The sequence below is a fragment of the Hyperolius riggenbachi genome, chromosome 5, assembly GCF_040937935.1.
Source record: "Hyperolius riggenbachi isolate aHypRig1 chromosome 5, aHypRig1.pri, whole genome shotgun sequence".
NCBI classification, from domain to species: Eukaryota; Metazoa; Chordata; class Amphibia; order Anura; family Hyperoliidae; genus Hyperolius; species Hyperolius riggenbachi.
This window is the reverse complement of record NC_090650.1, coordinates 306,775,574-306,795,310: the sequence shown is the minus strand read 5'-3', so window position 1 is coordinate 306,795,310 and position 19,737 is coordinate 306,775,574. Positions and strand designations below refer to the sequence as shown.

The 19,737-nt window shown below is 42.3% G+C and overlaps 1 protein-coding gene across 10 annotated transcripts in view; it reads right to left on the bottom strand.

Annotated features, from left to right (window-relative positions):
- PIEZO2 (piezo type mechanosensitive ion channel component 2) overlaps positions 1-19,737 on the bottom strand; it is a 474,955-nt gene that overhangs the window by 269,769 nt on the left and 185,449 nt on the right. For all 10 annotated transcript variants that reach the window (XM_068237153.1, XM_068237160.1, XM_068237158.1 and 7 more), the window contains exon 3: positions 5,354-5,479. In XM_068237153.1, the coding sequence (XP_068093254.1) occupies positions 5,354-5,479 (126 nt within the window). The remainder of the gene's footprint in view (positions 1-5,353; positions 5,480-19,737) is intronic.

Sequence of the window (19,737 nt, the reverse complement as noted above, 5' to 3'; positions counted from 1 at the left end):
AGCTACCTTAAAGTGTACCCGAGCCGAGCTGTAATAAAAGTTTTATACATACATGGGGCTTCCTCCAGCCCCATCCACACGGATCTCTCCCATTCCACTTTCCTCAGTCTTCTCTGTCTTCTACACCGGGTTCTGTAAGTTTGGCAAGTTGCGGCCAGTCTGAGCATGCGCAGTGCGCTCTCTCCAGCTGAGAATAGTACTGCGCCTGTGTAGTACTATTCTACGCCAGAGAGAGACGGAGAGAGATGGCACTGCGCTCGCGCAGACTGGCCACGGCTGGCCAAACTTACGGGGCAGAGGACAGAGAAGACAAGATGAGGACGGCGGCGTGGGAGGGATCCGTGCAGATGGGGCTGGAGGAAGCCCAGTTATGTATAAAACTTTGAGTAACATTTCTTCTCTTGTTTCCTTTAATCCAGGGGCATACCTACAGGGAGCAGCCCCTGCAACTGCAGGTGGGCCCAGAGCTGTGTGCCCCAACTACTAACCTTCCCTTCCTTCAATACAGGAGTCCATATCAGGTGTTTTTGGAGCTACTTTTATTATGAGTGTAAAACATCTGGTGGCTACTCTTGTTTTATGATCCTTGCATGAAGGGCCTCTAGACTGTGAGGGTCACCAGGGGTAAGCAAAGGAAATGGTGTGAACAATGGGGAGACACAATCATGATTTGTAGTTACACCTCTGCCTCAATCATTTCTACTAACTGCTATAACTGACAGAACCACCTCTAGTCATTCACCACCATTTCCTGCCTCTCCCTCAGCTCCCTCACCATTTGGATGGTGCCACAGACAGACATAAAACTGAGAGGCATAAACCTAGATGGAGTAAGGAAGGGACATTAGACATCTATCAAAGTGTTGCAGGGAAAACAGGTCAAATGACTACACATGAAGCAAAAGCAAACACAGACATCTTTCACCTCTTCCCATTTGGAATATAAAATAGGTCATATTATTTCTGCCATTTTATTCTCTCTTTATTACATGACTTATTTCTGCCATTTATTCTCTCTTTATTACATGACTGTGTGTTCTGAGTTGCAGAGCTAAAGACTAAAGGGTTTTAAAAGTTGTCATTTCGCATACAGAAAAGGTCTGGTTTTCTTACCGTAAATAAGGGACATTAATGTCTGCATTTCATGAGTTATAGTAAAGCACAGCTAATGGAACCTGACTTCATCATGCAGAATATCAACTGCTAAACAACCCAGGAAAACTGTTCAGAAGTATGTTCCTTATTGTACACACAAGTTTTATATAGTAATGTTTACGTATATATATAATAGCGGAGGCGGAAAGAAGTGCTGGCAGCTCCTGCAGTGATGTCAAAATGTATGGATTGGAAGCACAAGTTCTTAGAAGCGTGGCTTTCCTGGTAAGTATTAACACTAAATTACAAGCTCAGTCTTTATCCTTCGCAAATGACAGGTGAACTTTAACTTCCGTATGCTGTATGCATTCATAGCAGCAGCTAGAACGGAAATAATGTTCAAGGAATCAATATTTGACTGAAAAATAAAATAAGAACAAGGCCTTGCAGACAGTTTTATCATATTCCAAAGCCACGAGATGAGGGCAGAGCCTCTGATATTTAGTATCAGTGAATCAAAAATGCAGCATGATGCAGCATTTGAAATTGCATCTGATCCTGTGTAGTGAAAACAGGGCCCGACACTGGTGGAAAAACTGGAGAGACCACATCTGAGCAGCCTAACTATTTTTCTTAATTGCTTCCATACTCCCTTCACCTCAAACCACATACCTCCGGGGGGCTTACATGCAGTTCAGGTCAGTTGGGAACCGTGATCAGCAGGTGTCTAATAAAAGGCTGTGCCAATTATCGGTTATCGGGCAAGTTGTGATTTGGGTGCACAATGTGCTAGTAACCGATCAGCTACTACTTAGTGATTAATGGTTGTTAGAGTTACAGAGAGTCTGCCTTCCTTCAGTCAGTCGCGTGAAGCTGATTTGTGAGGCACAGTGCATGATTTCACAGAACTCTGCAAACTGAATTATATTTTTACCACAAGAATAGAATTTCCTCTGAAATTACTTATTACTGAGTTACGCTACCAAAAAGTACAGAATCGTGTGCCTGAAGTGTCACAATATATTCTGCTTTTTAAACATGTGAAAATGATAAACCACAATTAAGCTCTGCTTTAATGTGGACCTGAACTCTTGCACAGGAGACAAGGAAACACAGAGAAATCCACCCTGTGTGTGTTTATAGAGAACAGCCTATCTAATTCTCCCTTCTCAGCAAGTAATGAGCTAGTGTAATTTGAGTTGTCAGCTGTCTGCCAACTCTGCTGAATTCTGAGATAATATGTAAACATGGGAGGTTAAACCTTTCTGTGCTTCCAGGATACCAGGAAGTAACCACTCCGCAGAATCTCAGTAGGAGTCCTATAAGCTGTAACAAGGGAATGTTTTTCTCTAAAGGCTGTTATGATGTTGCTTATCTTTTAGAGCAGAGAGGAAGTTCTGAATTCCGGTCTGCTTTCAGAAGGCAATACTGTATGTCCATCACATTGTTCTTCATAAATGAAGTGCAGCAATACACCCATACAGCCTGCTTTAAACTCTTTCAGCTGGTTTATGTCAGGAATTATACACAAGATTTTCAGCTGCACAAGTCCAATTGCTACAAAAAAAGTAATATTTTGTGTATTCTGTTACTTACTAAACTATCAAATGGTATATTTAGAATTATGCCTTGATTTGTGCTTTATGCGTTGTTGCAAAATTCCTTATAGATAGGGTTAAGTGCTTTTAATTTCCTTTTCTGTAAACCAGTGCAAAGAGCTGCACATGTTCCCTTTATACAGTCTAGACATTTGCTTTATATTTCAGTCTCATACCTGGACCGTTCTAGCCAGAAATACTGCTGAATTTTATAGGTATGAAGGATTCAGTTGGGTTTCTCCTAAGAAATCACAGTATTTTATGGAACGGCGTATTTAAAACAAACTTTCATGAAATCGATAAATGCTACACAGAAGTCTAATGTTTAAGGTTGATCTGATTTCAAATAAATGCAGCAGGAAGACCACCCTATGTATTTCACTAGAGCCAAGAAACTGTAGATTCCTGCCATCTGACTCACAGGAACTAAGCCGAGTATGGAGAGACTGTTAAACAACTGAAAGCAAATGCAGGTGTAATGAAAAACTGTATAATCTGAGGTTAACTGCATTGAAAGCAACACAAATAAAGTATCAGTAGTTCCATAGATTGAAGTAGTTGGAAGTGAAAGAGAGTGTGAAGAGAGATGAGCTTCTGAACTTCACTGTAGGTCAGTTAAACTATCCATCACACTAAGCCAGTGCTTTGACTACCTATGGATTAGCTCCCACAGCTGTGGGCGTGGCCAGTGGGGAGGTAGGCTCTGTCTTCCACTACTGCCTCCCCCAGTGCACCCTCTTGTGCTTCCCTGGTGTGAGAAAACGCGGAAAAGCCGCCGCGAGTACTCAGAGTAAGGCGGCTAATTCCGCTTCCAACATGGCAGCTTGCGCACATGGGCCTGCATCCACCAGCCTGACGGAGCGCGGCGAAACCGCCACATGCCCAGTGAACAAGGCGGCGGATTCCGCGTCCGACGCGGCGGTTTGCACGCATGGGCCTACCACTAGCAGTATGGCTGAACGCGGGGAAACCGCCGCATGCTCTGACAGCGGTGCGGCTGGCCCCGCGTTCAAACCAGCAGATACATTACAACACATGTCTGGTGTGGCTGGGACTGATAGTCCACACAGGTTCAGAAGGACGCGCGCGCGCTGAGAGGCAGAGCCTTTATGACAGTCAGAAGGGTGTCAGCTGATCCAGCCGGTCAGCTGACAATTCTACCAGGTTTCATTGGTCCAGCACTTAAGGGAGGCGCAGGAGAGCGCTGGTGTATATATACTGGGTGCTGGTCATTTCTCTGGTGTCTGGCGTTGCGATCACTACGTGGTAGCACTCAGACCTTTTCAGTATCTGTGATATTATCTGTTATTACTTCAGACTAGTTCCAGTTTGTTGATGATCAAGGAACTCACACCCAAGACTAGGGAACTGTATTACCATTCTGTTATACTTCAGACTAGTTCCAGGATGTTGATGATCAAGGAACTCACACCCAAGACTAGGGAACTGTATTATCATTCTGTTATATATCATTCAGACTAGTTCCAGGGTGTTGATGATCACGGAGCTCACACCTAAGACTAGGCATTGTTATTATCTGTTATGACTTTCTGCTTTCCTGACCACTCTCTTGATCTCTGATTTGGTACTTCGCTATTTCTGATACTCTGTTGCTGAACCCTGCTTGTCTTAAGATTCCGTATCTGTCTCCTGTCTCTGTATCTGAGCTGTCTGTTACCGACCTGGCCTGTCCGACCTCGAGAACTATCTTCTCTGGTTGGTGATAGTTCACAGACCTGTCAGTGACACTTCACCATTGGTGTCACTCACTCTCTGGTCCTTCCCACTCTCAGCCTGGCTCCGCCCCTTGTGGAGCATCAGACCATTGGAAAGAACCTGTTCTCTGAGCAGTATCTCGTACTGCCTAGCACCCTCTATACGGGTGCTCTTCTCAAAGTATTACTGTTGCACCAAACACTCATATTACTCGGGTGTCCAGAGGTTAGAAATATATCTGATTATCGGTGATACTGCAGATCATCAATAATCGGGTATATATCTGTATTTTCGGTGATACTGCAGATCACCGATAATCAGATCCTCTCTGTGTTACACCGATCGTTACACCTGATAGCCACATCTTATCCCCCCCACCCCCTCATTCCTTACAGAGAAGTACAAAGGCAGTGCTGGCTTCTTACCTTCACCAGTGCTGAGTCTCATCTGTTCTCCTCCACTGCAGCCATCTGATCTCACTCTGCCTCTCCAACTTCCATGCTGTTGTCACTCTATGTCACATGACATGAAGAAGACAAAGGTGGAGGCTGAGTGAAAGAAGGAGGCTGCAGTGAAGAAGAACACATTGGACAAAAGCAGACCCAATTCTGTACTGAAGTGCAGTTCTTAATGTGAAATAAACTATTGGAAAAAATACCGGAAGTAGCGCAACTGCTTGCTTTTTATGGGCAGCTATTAATATTCCTCTCAGCATGTGTGACCATCTCCCCTTTTGTTATGCTCCTGAATTTATTCAGAAAGATGAGGAGTTGATGAGACTAAATACAATTTTTTTTATCTGTTATGAACTAACAAAACATTGTATTGGTGGAATTTGTTTGGATACCCCAACAAAGTGATTCTTGTCTCAGCAACATACATAGACATTATACATGACACTTCATAATAGAGAATAATGGGGGGAAAATGATTATTATACTTACAGTTAAATTGAGGGTTGATGTTCCTTCTGGCCTCTAGGCTGTTTACTGTTATTTGAAAGATGATGTGAAGCAAAAGGAATGAGAGGCTAGTGAAGCATAACGATTTTAATAACCGTCCTGTATGTCCTGCAAATAGAGGGAAAGGAAACATGTTTAATGGAAGGAATATAATGGTGAAAATATATCTAAATAGTAAAAGTGACATCAATAGGTAATTGGTCAAACTACCCAAAATGTGATCCAGTAGACCATAAACGTTTTACAATAGGTACAGTATTTCTAGTGGACAGCCGGCGCAATTTATTTATTTAAGTATTTGTATAGCGCCGACATATTATGCAGCGCTGTACAGAGTATATATTGTCACTAACTGTCCCTAAGAGGAGCTCACAATTTAGGCTCTACCATAGTCATACTGTATGTCTATTTATGTATCGTGTAATACATGTATCATAGTCTAGGGCCAATTTAGGGTAAGCCAATTAAATTATCTGTATGGGTATTTTTGGGATGTGGCGACCAGAGTGCCCAGAGGAAACCCACACAGTCACGGGGAGAACATACAAACTCCTTGCAGATGTTTCCCTGGCTGAGATTCGAACCGGGGACCCAGCACCGCAAGGCGAGAGTGCTAACTACGCCACCATGCTGCATTAGGTACATGGAGTCGAAATTTCTGAAGTGCAATGAAAATAGTACATCTGTTGTGAGAGTATTTGTATACAATCCAAGTGTCACATGATCTGTAACATCATCTGCCATGTGATGACTATATAAACATATCTCCTCCAAAAGCCCCCCTGACTGCAACACCACTAAGCAAGCAACATGAAGTCCAAGAAGTACTCTAAACAGACCACAAACAAGGTTGAGGATAAGTATAGATTCGGTTTGCATTCTAAAAAACAATTTGAATATCCCATTAAATCCATCACATCAAAATACTATGGGCCCAATCCAATTCACTTTTTCTCCTAAATTTGCTCCTAGAAGATACATTTTCATCTTCAGTTTAAAATAACTTTTGGATTCTACAATTGAAAAAGTACCAAAAAGTAGGTGGAAAAGTACTGTCAAAATTATTTTCTTTGAGTTGGGGGTGTAAAAGGCATTTTATTTATTATGTGAAAATATTCCGTAGGAGAAAACTTAGGAGAAAAACTGAATTGGATCGGGCCCTATAGCATCAATACAAACATGAAAAAAGATGCCAACCAAAGCTCACTGAGCAGACAAGGGTATTGGCATTTATCAGACATGCAATTTGGCAATTCGCTCTGGAAAGTCTTCCAGTCTGGGGCATACTGTGCATGTGCGGCCCGGTCACGCACACACCTCTGTCATGCTCCTGTGGTTGCGAGTGTTCGGAGCCTGAAGAGTAGTAGTACTGCGCAGCCGCAGAATGCTCCCGGCTTCATTTCTTCTTGTTTTCTATGCTTCTTTTCTACTGTTCTTTTATTACCTTGATTGCATCCCACCACATGCTGTGCAACCCTGTCACATCTCACCACAGGAGCACCATCCTGCTTAATTTGAATTTCCCACCACGGATTTCTATTGGTCTATTCTGTGAGTCAATTGGATATCGGTAGGAAACTTTAAATTAACCACTTAATGACAACCAGACTTATAAAAACGTCCTGCTAGAGCCTCTTAACGGCTCCAGTACGTTTTTATAAGCCAAACAGTGCTGCTGCCGCTGTGCGCGTGCACATGCTCGCGGGAGCGCAGGTGTTTACGGCACGTGAGATTAGTGAGGAAAGAAACACCATAGAAAAAATACACCTTTATTTCCAAATAATATATTTTCACCATACTTTGTACTAGGGACATAATTAAAATGTTGTGATAACCAGGACAAATAGGCAGATAAAATGTGTGGGTTTTATGTACAGTAGCAGTGTTTATATTAAAACTATAGGGGTTGCAATTGGAGAAATAGTGTATTTTTTTTCCTTTTAAAATCCATTGAAAATGAGTAATTACTGAAAACAAATATCAACCAAAAAAAGCCTAATTGGTGGTGAAAAAATAAGATATAGATAATTTTTATTGTGATTAGTAGTGATTAAGCTATTGACAAATGAAAGGGATGAGCACTGAAAGGTGAAAATCGCTCTTGTTCATTAGGGTAAAAACCGCTTTGGGGTGATGTGGTTAAACAGTTGGAAAATCAGTTTTTGAATATACTGCTAAGCATTCCTATTGATTCATTCATGAATGGGTAGCACTGTGTAGGCTGATATTCAGAAAATAGAATAACAGAAAAAAATCAGGAGAATAAAAATGAGGGTGAGAAAATTACCAGTTCAAATAGCGGGAGCCAAATTTCCAGTTATATCAGCTAATAGCACCTATTAACATGGGTACCTATGTTGGTTCACAAAACTTCCCCAGGGTTCTGGGACCCAAATTACCTGCTGGGCCCCAGGACTGCTGTGCTGCCAAACAGACAGTAAGTATATCTTCTGACAGCAGTACTACTCATTTTTTTTTTAAATATGTATTATATTTGTGTTTTTACATTACTAAGAGTTATATCTGCTTGCAGTGCTATTTAGTTAGAAAACTTGAATTGTCACATACTGTATATCTGTAGTATTATGTGGCTTTCAGTAGGCACTAAGCTGCCCTGCTGAGCATACTTTAAAAGACCTCTCTAGAGTAAATAAACGTTCTTCTTCCTTCATGTAAAGTGCCATAAATCTCGTTCTAAACAGCAAACTGGTGAAAGGTTAAGATTCTGATATTACAGATCATATAACCAAAAACACACTTTCAGGTATTGCCTGTAATAAATCCCCACTCATTTATCATGAGTAGTCTGCTGATTCGTATTTATCTTGCACATTCAATTTTAGTCTTTTTTTACATTGCTGCAGAATGAAGCAGTGTGCAGCCATTGCAAGCAATAGATTTCTGTCAGTTTAGCGTACAACACCAATGGCGTGGTATGATTCATTAGTTCAGTACAACATCCTGTGTGGTATGATTCAGTCATTTCCTCTACATAACTTGAGAACTAATTAGTGTATGTACTCTCCATTCAAAACAGAAATGCATTAAGATGTAATGGGGCCATAGGCAAGGAAATGGATTTGGTGCCCCCTTGTGGTCCTTTTTTAAAGCTGAAGTGGAGAGAGGTCAGAGAAGGTGGCAAGTGGACCCACTGACACCCACTAAGCCCCAGGCAACTGCTTAGGTTGCCTGGTGGATGATCCTGCCTTGGTTCAGAAATGGGTTTTCTTTGTCCTGCATAGGCATTTAGTGAAAAAGCTTGTATAGCTAGATAAAAGCTCTCAGATTAAATGATGTCAAGTATTTCAGTAGACAATAGGCCATTCCTGTGCCCCAGACTTCAATTACTGTAGGCTGCCTATTTCCCTGCTCCTAGCAGGATTAACAGAGAGATAATGCAATCCAAGCAGCAGCAGCAGCAGACTCACCCATGCATGTACTGTGCTTCTGAGTCCCTCACGTCTGCTGCCTCTGGCCATGTGATTACATTTTAGAGCAGGATTGTTAACGGCACATCTCACATTTTAGATAAAAAAGATACATTTGAACACTTTGGGTACCAGGCCATTAGAAAACATATTTAGGCCTGTGCCTGGAGATAGACTTTAAAGTACACCTTGTTAAGACCGATGTTGTATTTCCCCATGTATCTGTTATTTCTGTTAGAATGTATCATTTAAATTTCCTTCTGGGATGAATACTCTTGTATCTGTGTAAAATAAATCTGGCCTATGGCCAATAAAAACCTTTAGAAACAAAAGTACACCTGTGTGGAAGCAACAACTCTAACTTCAATCTAAAACAATTTACAACCCAGGCATCCCCGACCAGCTTGAGCGTTCCTCAATCAACCTCACTGTCTCTCTGAGTAATCTGCCCCTAGCGTAGGCCAAGGGTATTGGCCTCTTCCCCTTTCCATAGTAACACAACATGCTGCTAGCCTGCAGACAAGCCACACCTCTATACAACCTCGGCCCTGAACTGCCACCTGGGGAATCAAATCCTAATCCCTTACAGAACAGTTCTCTTACATGTGTATGAGGTTTGAGTCCCACTCCATAGTTGAATACACGTGACATTTTCACTTTAAAGACAGTATTTGCTGAAGAGTGATCTGAAAGTAGCTGTTGACTATTTTCCTATGGTCCTATGAGCGGAAATGATAAGTGCCTCCAACATCGTTTCTATTACAGGAGAGATCATGGAGGAGAAATAAATCAATTTGATTATCAGTTTGCACGTCTTCAGTTGGCTGGCCATGATCACATGATCATGCAGCACTTTTGTTTCCTAAGCAGACTATAACTTTTTTATTTCAAATATAGTTTTGCTGTGAGACAGTTTCAACTGACTATTAGTACTTATAGCGTTTAAAATACCTCAATACATGTACGTGTGATGTGTGCGCCCGTGTGATTAAATTAGAATGTAAAACACAGCTATATTAGACAAACATTCTCTCTATGAACCTACTGTAATGTATTAAATCTTCAGAGAAATATTTTATACAGAAAAAATAATAATTTGGAAACACTGTGTACTTCTATATTGCATTGAGTATGATTCATTGCATCTCTTGCAGTCTCACAAAGCTAAATGCCTCCTCCCCACCTAAGAGAAACATTTCAATGTGTGTTCCAGTGAATCACTCCACTGTTGACTCTGAGCTGGCCTGACCTGCCTCAGTGAGTTTATTTTCTGTGGTTTTGAAAATAGAAGCTGTAAGACTGGCGGCAACAAACAACAATAAATACGTATGGATGCGAGAATATGCATATAGTATATATAAAAGGGTTACAAACAACAGGAACAGAAAATGAGAATACTGTCTGCCTGCCATTCTAGCGTCAGCTTCCAGTACTCATCTAGATATTTATGCAATCTGCTCATATATAATGTTTTTTTGTGGTCTCAGAACAAGACTAAGAATTATGGCTTTAGACGGTCCAAATTGTAAGTTTAGTTTTGGCACAAGGCCTCATGAAGTCTGCAGGTTACTTAGTATGGCCATACCTTAGATAACCTCATTTTTTAATGATAGAGTGCAAAACAAGGGACGGAAACAGCTGAAGAGGTTTGAATAATAGGGTAGATGCTCCATGCTAGAGTATAACTGCATCAAGCGAAACACAAATACTGCCATTGCTTTTACCTAACAGGGGAAACAGTCAGGTTGTAGGTAACCCTCAAATGTTGTGTGCTTGCTGGGCCAAAGTACAGCCTCCTTAAAACTCAAGGTAACAGTGAAGAGGAACTGTAGTGAAAATAACACACAGTAATGAATACAAGTGCTTATTTTTTTCTTTACAATATTCATTTATAAATTACTTATTGTTTGTTTGGCCTTTGTAAAATCTTTCTTCACCCGATTTACATTCTGAAATGTATCATAGGTGACAACATCTTTATTTCTGTTAGGTGCAGCTCTGCAGAATTTTTAGTAACAGAGGGTTAGATTTATCAAAGAATTACTGACTGTTTTTCCTTCTTGAACAGTTCTAACCAGCAGGGGGGGCTGTTCTGCATGATAATAAGAAACTTCTTAATGCCTAGTTAATAGAGGCAGTTTAGTGTGAATTTCTAGAACTGTACTACATAGTTACATAGTTATTTGGGTTGAAAAAAAGACATACGTCCATCAAGTTCAACCAGAAAATAAAGTACAACACCAGCCTGCTCCCTCACATATCCCTGTTGATCCAGAGGAGTTAAGAAAAGTGCAAATCCATTCCTAAACTGCCACAGATTAAGACATGCTTAATAACAGTTCTACAGATAGTGCAGCAGTGCAGGCTAGACATGATATGTGAAGTGCTCCTCCCCTCTGCTGCCAGGTGTCCTGTGAAGCTTTTATGTGCTTAACCCTTCCAGTGCTGGGCATTGATGCAATACAGCAGATGTATTGGTTACCTCGGCAACAGCAATATTCCTCACACACTGCACTAACTGAGAAACCTTCCTAACCCCTCCTATTCCTAACAGTTTAAAGTAAACTGCACTATTTAGTGATTTCATAAGATGTCTGAGACAGTTCTGCACGGATTTCTGAAAACCTACCAATATTTTGTCTCAGGCACTTTTGATAAATGTCCCCTGTGAGTTCCTAAGACAGTACAAAATAAATATGGTCTCCCAGGATGCTATGAGAGGGGGCTGGGAGAATTCCGTATAGCTAATCACCTTAAGCTCAACATCACTGGAAGGGCAGGGCTACCTTCGGTGTTCAGATATATATAGATATTGGAAGTGTTATCCAAAAAGTGGATATCCTGAATAACTCTTTTTAGTGCAAATATATACAAGTATAAGTCACACTCCACCACACGTCCAGTGACATATTATAATTCATGAGCAAAAGACACATTTTACATTTTCAGCTCACAATGGCCCTTCCTTCTAAATATTGCAGGAACTAAGTAGTAATAGTGCCAAATTAATGTGTATTGATACCTAAAATTTCGTAATGGATGTATATTATTTAGAGACTTTTAAGTTTAGACTTTTTCTTAATAGATTTTAAGTTGCCTGTCAGTTTTCTTGGTTGGTGTATTTGTGTACTGTATTTCCCATTCTAACATTTGTGAATGATAAAGGAGGTAGTGCATCATGCTGTATGAAGGCCTAATGAGGATGGCTGAAAGTCAGTGAATTAGTGTTTGAGCTACACAAGAACTTGCAATTCGGGTATGACTTTGATCAGGATTGCCAACATTTGTTCCTCAAAAGCAGACAATTTTCAAAAAAAATTCCAGGGTTGCTGGATTCTAACATTCTCCAATGTCCCCAGCTCAGGAAAGATCTCGTAGCTAGAAGACTGTCCACTGACGATGGTGCTCTCATTGACCTTTATTAAGCCTTTAACAACCTACAGACAGCACAGAATGGTTGGATGAGTGGTTAAGCTATGTGGTTCACTCTCTTGAGAGACGCTGTCTGCATAAAGTCTGTATTTCCACCACATGTGGTTTTTTTTTTCCTGGTGTTCCAGTGTTCAAAGATCCTTTTAGCAGCACAGTTGCCTGAAACCGAAGTAAAACCAGGAAAATTTCGTTTTGAGAGTGCTGTGCAGCAATGGGTTTCATCGCAAATTCAACTTTCATCACTACCTACAAATAGCTGCATAGCCAGAATTCAGCAGTTTTTCCCAGAAAAGTGTTAGATGTGCTCTTCCACCCAATTCCAAAGTAAGCAAAAGGAGGTGGCAAGAGGCGGGGTTACAAGCAAATAAGGGTAAAGGAGAAGAAGGAGGATTGCGGATGAGGATGCTGCAGCCTGCGGCACATCTGAAGATAAATCTCTTAATGCAGCATCACTATCAGAAAGAAAGGACAGCTAACATCCTTGGGTTCTGGGTGGTTTCCTACATCTTTCCAGACACATGCAAATAATTTGATGGTTTTGTGAGAAATGTATTTCCTGATATACTTTCAATGGCTCCCATCGTTTCCCGAGCTGCTGTTCACATTTTTGTGGCCAGAGGAAGACCCCCGTGAGACAGAAATGTAGTTCACAATTCAGAAAAAAAATATTGAATATGCCAAACATACACATATTTAAGACGATCAGCATTGCAAAACATAAGTAAACAGCAACAGACAAGTCAAAAGTACATATTTTAGCTAAATTCAACAAACCACACTCCTCTGCTGCTGGAATACAGCCTATGTTATTTGTCCATTATAAGTCAAGCCTAACGAAATTAGAATAAATGGCTGAAGAACAATGTAACAAAAGTATTGGATTAGACCAACAGACGTTTATTGGTTTATGAAATGTAGGAATTCTCGTGTCAGTACATTGCTATGATGTAGATACATAATACCTAGTCATAAAGATGCACATTGGTTACAGTGTATTTGATGGGGGAAAAGTGCCTTATTTTGGTACTTACCTCATTACAGTGAAGCCCCTGGATAATCCAAAGGCTTCCTCTCCACCTCGCTGTTCCAGCGCTGGTAGCACGGAGCCGTACAGCACAGCTTTTTTGTTCATGTACGGGAGCGTGGCCATGAAATATGCTTATGATGAGACACCCACAGAGTGGGTTTGCACGTGACCAAGGAGCAGCAAGTTGGATTACGTAATTTATCCTGATCCTCGTCCCTGTCTGGTTAAGGAATGTTGGTGGACAAGTCATCATTATTGTAACTTGGTGAGCAATACTCACTTGATGTAAGAGATACCAGAGGGTTGACATGCTGCTAGAGAACCTCCCACCATTTTATCCTAATGAGTTGCTGCAATTGTTTACCAAATGGAGAGGTGGGAACTATAATCTGGGAGTGCATGGGCTTTACATTATAGCTGACTTTACAAATAGTTACTGGACTGGTTAAAGGGACCCTGTAATCAGTAGTTGTGTTCCTATCTTGTAGTAAGCCTGTACATTATGCAAGACTTCCTCAGCACTATTAGCTGTTGTTACAAATGCCTGAGAATCCAGCTACAGGCTCAGCTAACAGCTCCCTCAACTCTCAATCACCTGACAGCTGCATGAATTCGGTAGTGGTGCAAAGGTCAGGTGAAGACATTACCAGGGAAGCAGGTCATGGCTGGCACAGGAAGCCTGTCAGAGGAAGGTATGGGGCAGGAAGAAGGTATGGGGCAGGAGGAGGGATTGGTGGGCTTCAAACAAGAAAGTCCAGCCATACTGTGGGACTTACCAAGGATCAGCCAGATTTTGTTAATGGCTACAGCCTATGATGCTGTGGGGGCAACACTATATAGTACATCACCTTGCCACCATTTTCCTGTCATACATTGCTCTACAGGATTGCTTTAACAGAGGGTGAAGTTCTCTCCCAGCATGCCCTTGAGTCAGATGTTTCTTGTATGCATAATCGGGGACCCCACCCCAGATGAATCAAAGGTAAGGCAATGGGATATATTTTATACTACAGGGAGTGCAGGGCATTCATTTTAGACACTGTATGTACTGATGGCAGTTTTGCTTTAATAATTCAAAACCTCTGTATTCTCTATTGTCCACTGATGAGCATCATATTGGCTGTATGGAGAGTATCAAAACATTGAAGCCATAGGTGGCTTGATTACATACCAATTTGATAATGGTTAAAAGAGCTTTGAACTGAACGTTTTGAACAGTATTGTCCTTGATTTTTAATGTTGACATTGCAGCGGTAAGTTAGCTTTTGGCATTGTTCTTCTTTTTACTGGAAAATGATATGTCTAGATAACTAGAGTGCTCTTTTATGCTATGTATGCACAAAAAGTTTTGCTTCGTTTGAATGTAACTTACTTATCCAATAAGTTATTTTCGAGATAACCGGTTGGGTGATGAGTAATATCCCATGGTAATGAGAAATATCTGTAGTAATCTGAACCCAGGAGCAAGACTCAATCTGTCTGCATTAGGATACAGCCCTTTCCACTCTGTTACAGAATAAGCCAATTGAACTTCCTAAAATTCAGTTTCACTGATAAAAAAAAAAATCTCTTCAGTTCCTTAAAAATGATCACAGTTTAGCCTCTAGTATTAGGAATTTCTGCCTGAAAAGGGACAATGTAACTGAACAACTGGAACCATTTACATGCGGCAGGAAATAGATTAAATGTGGGCTAATGCTACGCAAATATAAGAAAATGAGCTACTCCCTTATTAATAACATTTAGCAGAAGCTGCAAGCTTTTAGCACTGACCTCTGAATGTTGACATTGTTAATTTATTACACTGCATACCACAATTTTAATGAAATACGAAACCCACTTAAAAGAGTCAAGAGATAGACAAGCCAAAGCTGAATAAGTTTATTAGTACAAGAAATATTTACATACAATCTGGATTACTGCAGCATTCAGGCCTACCACTGTAATGTTATTTCCCTCCAGATAGACCTTTCAGTGATTCTACAGATTTACGCATCTTGTGCACGGAAACAGCAGAGAGGTCAGTGCATAGTGGATAGCACTCTGCCCTAGCACTGCTAAGTCCCCCGTTTGATTCCCAGTCAGGACACTATCTGCAAGGAGTTTGTATGTTCTCCATGCATCTCGTGTGGGTTTTCTCTTGGCACTCTGGTTTCCTTCCACATCCTTGAAACATACAGATAAGTTAATTGCTCCCCCCCCCCCCCCCCCACACACAATTTTTCCCTAGCCTAAAATGGACATATGACTAGGGTAGGGTTTTGTTTGTGAGTTCCTCTGAGGGACAGTTATTGACAAGGATATATATACTTTGTAAAGAACTGCTGCGGAAGAAGATGGCACTATGTAATCACTAAATAATAATAGGGACCTTAAGGCTTGTCACTGCTACATTAATGGTTTAAAATACATGAAAATAAATGGCAAATGACTTTGCCCACTGACAGCTCGTCGCATCTTTTATAATATCAAAAAGGAGGCTGACTCTAAAACACAGTTTTATTTAAATTCAAATTAAGGAGTATCACAACATTGGGGAGAGCAAAACTATTTTCTCCAAGATACTACAAATTATCATCATATTAGCAAAGCTATTAAATCACATCTGTAACAATCTTGGGCAATTTAAACTGAGCACATGATAGAAATCTAAATATCAAAGATGATGGTCATTAAAGAGTGTGGCTTGTTCAAGTGTTCAACTCTGGGCTGTCATTAGGTTCCTGTTCCTGCACTCTTGGCTGTCATTAAGTTCCTGTTCCTGAGCTGTCATTAAGTTCATGCACAAAGAAAAATGCCAAAGGAGGTATATGAGTGTACTGGACTGCTTGGGTCACAAGAACATCATACTTAGCTGTGACAAAGTTGTATGCCAACCAGTGATGCTCGGATACCCCTTTTTATTATTCAAGCTAGGTCGAATTTGAATAGTAAATTATTCGAGTTCGGTCGAATATTCGAGTCGCATATTCTTTACTATTCAATTCGACCTCGGAATTCGAGCTTACTATTCGAGTCGGTATTCGAGCTCATTATTCGAGCTGACTATTCGAATTGGCCCTAAATAGCTTCCAACACTTGTTTTGGGGGTGAATGATGCAAGAAACATCTTTTTTTCCAAGTAACAACAGCAAGTGATTATGTGGGGATGTTCCTTTAAAAAAAAAAAAAAAAAAAAGGTGGAAAGAGAAGTTGTGTCCAAAATTCTGTTCAGTACTGTATATACTTCTTCGTCTTCTTCTTTATCTTCTTCTTCTTTTTCTTCTATATCTTCTTCTTCTATTTCTTCTTTTTCTTCTTCTTCTTCTATATCTTCTTCTTCTATTTCTTCTATATCTTCTTCTTCTATTTCTTCTATATCTTCTTCTTCTATTTCTTCTATATCTTCTTCTTCTATATCTTCTTCTATATCTTCTTCTCCTTCTTCTTCTTCATCTTCTTCTCCTTCTTCTTCTTCATCTTCTTCTCCTTCTTCTTCTTCATCTTCTTCTCCTTCTTCATCTTCTTCTATTTCTTCATCTTCTTCTATTTCTTCTTCTTCATCTTCTTCTATTTCTTCTATATCTTCTTCTTCTATATCTTCTTCTTCTTCTTCTTCTATATCTTCTTCTTATTATTATTTTTCTATTTCTTCTTCTTCTTCTTCTTTTTCTATATCTTCTTCTTCTTCTTCTTCTTCTTTTTCTATATCTTCTCCTTCTTCTTCTTCTTCTTTTTCTATATCTTAATCTTCTTCTTCTATATCGTATTCTTCTTCTTCTTCTTCACTTCTTTCTCTTCTATATATTTTTTTAAAGAAATGCAGCTATTTTTGAGCGTAATAAATAGCTGGTGGCGTATGGTGGAAGCGCCATTGTATGTGCTCCCTGGCAGTGGAAACACACAGACAGCAGGAGGTAAATTCAGCAGCAGGAGGAGGAGGAGGAGGAGGATGATTGTGTGGTAGCAGGCAGTCAATGAGGCAGGCAGCGAGACATAATAGGCTGTGGTACCTAGCGGTGGTACCAGGCCGTAAATACACAGCATGAGGTTCCAGACAGCAGTCGTGAAGCCCACATCATGTCCAATACACAACTGGGACAACACAGTTTTCAACCCAGACACCTCTAAAAATAATATCACAAAGTATTAAAAAGTATATATATATTTTTTTTTTTAAAGAAATGCAGCTATTTTTGAGTGTAATAAATAGCTGGTGGCGCATGGTGGAAGCGCCATTGTATGTGCTCCCTGGCAGTGGAAACACACAGACAGCAGGAGGTAAATTCAGCAGCAGGAGGAGGAGGAGGATTGTGTGGCAGCAGGCAGTCAATGAGGCAGGCATTTTTTTTTTTTTACAGCAAATTACACAGATATAGCTATTGTTGGACATAATAGCTGGTGGCAGAGTGGCAGCAGAAGGTAAATCTGTGTACCCTGGCAGTGGGAAACACAGACAGACAGCAGCAGCAGGAGGAATGGAGGAGTAGTGTGAGTGTGGCAGCAGGCAGGCAGCGTGACATAATAGCCCTGGTACCTAGCGGTGATACCAGGGCTGTAAATAAACACAACAGGAGGTCCCAGACAGCGGTCGTGCAGCCCACATCGTGTCCAATACACAGTTTTCAACCCGGGCACCTCAGAAAAATTAAACCTTTTTTTTAATGTTTTTTTTTTTTTTACAGCAAATTACACAGATATAGCTATTGTTGGACGTAATAGCTGGTGGCAGAGTGGCAGCAGAAGGTAAATCTGTGTACCTTGGCAGTGGGAAACACAGACAGACAGGAGAAGGGCAGTACACAGCAGCCCACTGTAGGTGTAAAATGTGTGGCTACAGGCGACGTAATAGTCAAACTGAACCAGGCTGGCTTAGTGAGCAGGAGCCAGGAGGTGGTAATGGGTGGTAAGGCATATTAACGATGGTTCCGGCAGCCAGTTCATGTCCCCCTCTCGCCGACAACAGGGGCCAGGAACTCGCCTTCCACCCACGCCTGGTTCATCTTGAGAAACGTCAGTCTGTCCACAGACTTGTGAGATAGACGTGAGCGTTTCTCGGAGACCACGCCACCAGCTGCACTGAAGCAGCGCTCGGACAGCACGCTGGAAGGGGGACAGGACAGCACTTCCAGGGCGTACTGCGCCAGCCCGCTCCAGATCTCCAGGCGCTTGACCCAATACTCCATGGGATCAACAGGGGCATCGCTGTCAAGCCCGCTGTAGGACCCCATGTAGTCAGTCACCATGCGGGTCAGGCGCTGGCTGTGACCGGAGGAGGATGCTGCTGCATGCACCTCCTCTCTAGTCACTGCTGGAGCCTCTACAGTCCTGTAGAGCTCGTTGCTGAGAGACAGCAGGTCTGTGGTGCGCTTGCTGCTGGATGCAGGCACCTGCTGCTGCCTCTGTGCTGGCTGGACAGTGGGGGTGGAAGGCTGGGGGAAGGCTTCCTCCAAGCGCTCAACAAGGGCCTGCTGCAAGCTCCTTATTTGTTGCGCTGGGTCTCCTCCTGCAGGAGGCAGGAACTGGCTCAACTTCCCCTTGAGGCGCGGGTCCAACATCATGCTGATCCAGATGTCCTCCCTCTGCTTCATCTGAATCACCCTGGGGTCCCTGCGCAGGCACGTCAGCATGTGCGCTGCCATTGGGAAGAGGCGGGCCACGTGTGCTGGCACATCGACGGCAGTGCTGTCCTCATCCTCCTCCTCTGCCGCCTCATCCTCTCTCCACAACCGCACCAACTCAGCTGCACTGTGCTGATCCCCCTCATCAGCAGCAAGGTCAGGGACCTCCACCAAGTCCTCCTCCTCCTCCCCCTCAGAGGTGGACTGTGCAGCTGCATGCCGCTCCTGCTGGGCCAAGGCTGCCGCTCCCTGTTCCAGCAAAGCATCGAGGGCCCTGTTCAGCAGACAAACCAGGGGCACCCACTCGCACACCATAGCATGGTCCCTGCTCACCATGTTGGTGGCCTGCAGAAAGGGAGCCAGCACTAAGCACACCTGCTGCATGTGCCCCCAGTCGTCATCGGGGACGATGGACGGGATGTTGCTGGTCTTGTCCCTTTTCTGAGCAGCGGACACAGTGGCCAGGGCAAGGTACTGGTTGACAGCGTGCTTCTGTTCAACCAGACGCTCCAACATCGCCAGGGTGGAGTTCCAGCGAGTTGGAACGTCAAGGATCAGCCGATGGCGTGGCAGCTCCAGCTCCTTTTGCACGTCTTTCTGGCTCGCAGAGGCTGCAGGCGAGCGCCGGAAGTGACACACAACATTCCTTGCCGTTTCCAGCAGTTCGCCCATCCCCTGGTAGGTGCGCAAGAACTTCTGCACCACCAGGTTCAGCACGTGGGCAAGACAGGGGATGTGGGTCAGGTTTCCCCTGTCGATTGCGGCAACCAGATTGGCTCCATTGTCGGCCACCACCTCTCCGACTCTGAGGCCTCTGGGGGTCACCCAAATCCTCTCCTGCTCCTAGAGTTTGGCCAACACATGGGTTGCCGTCAGTTT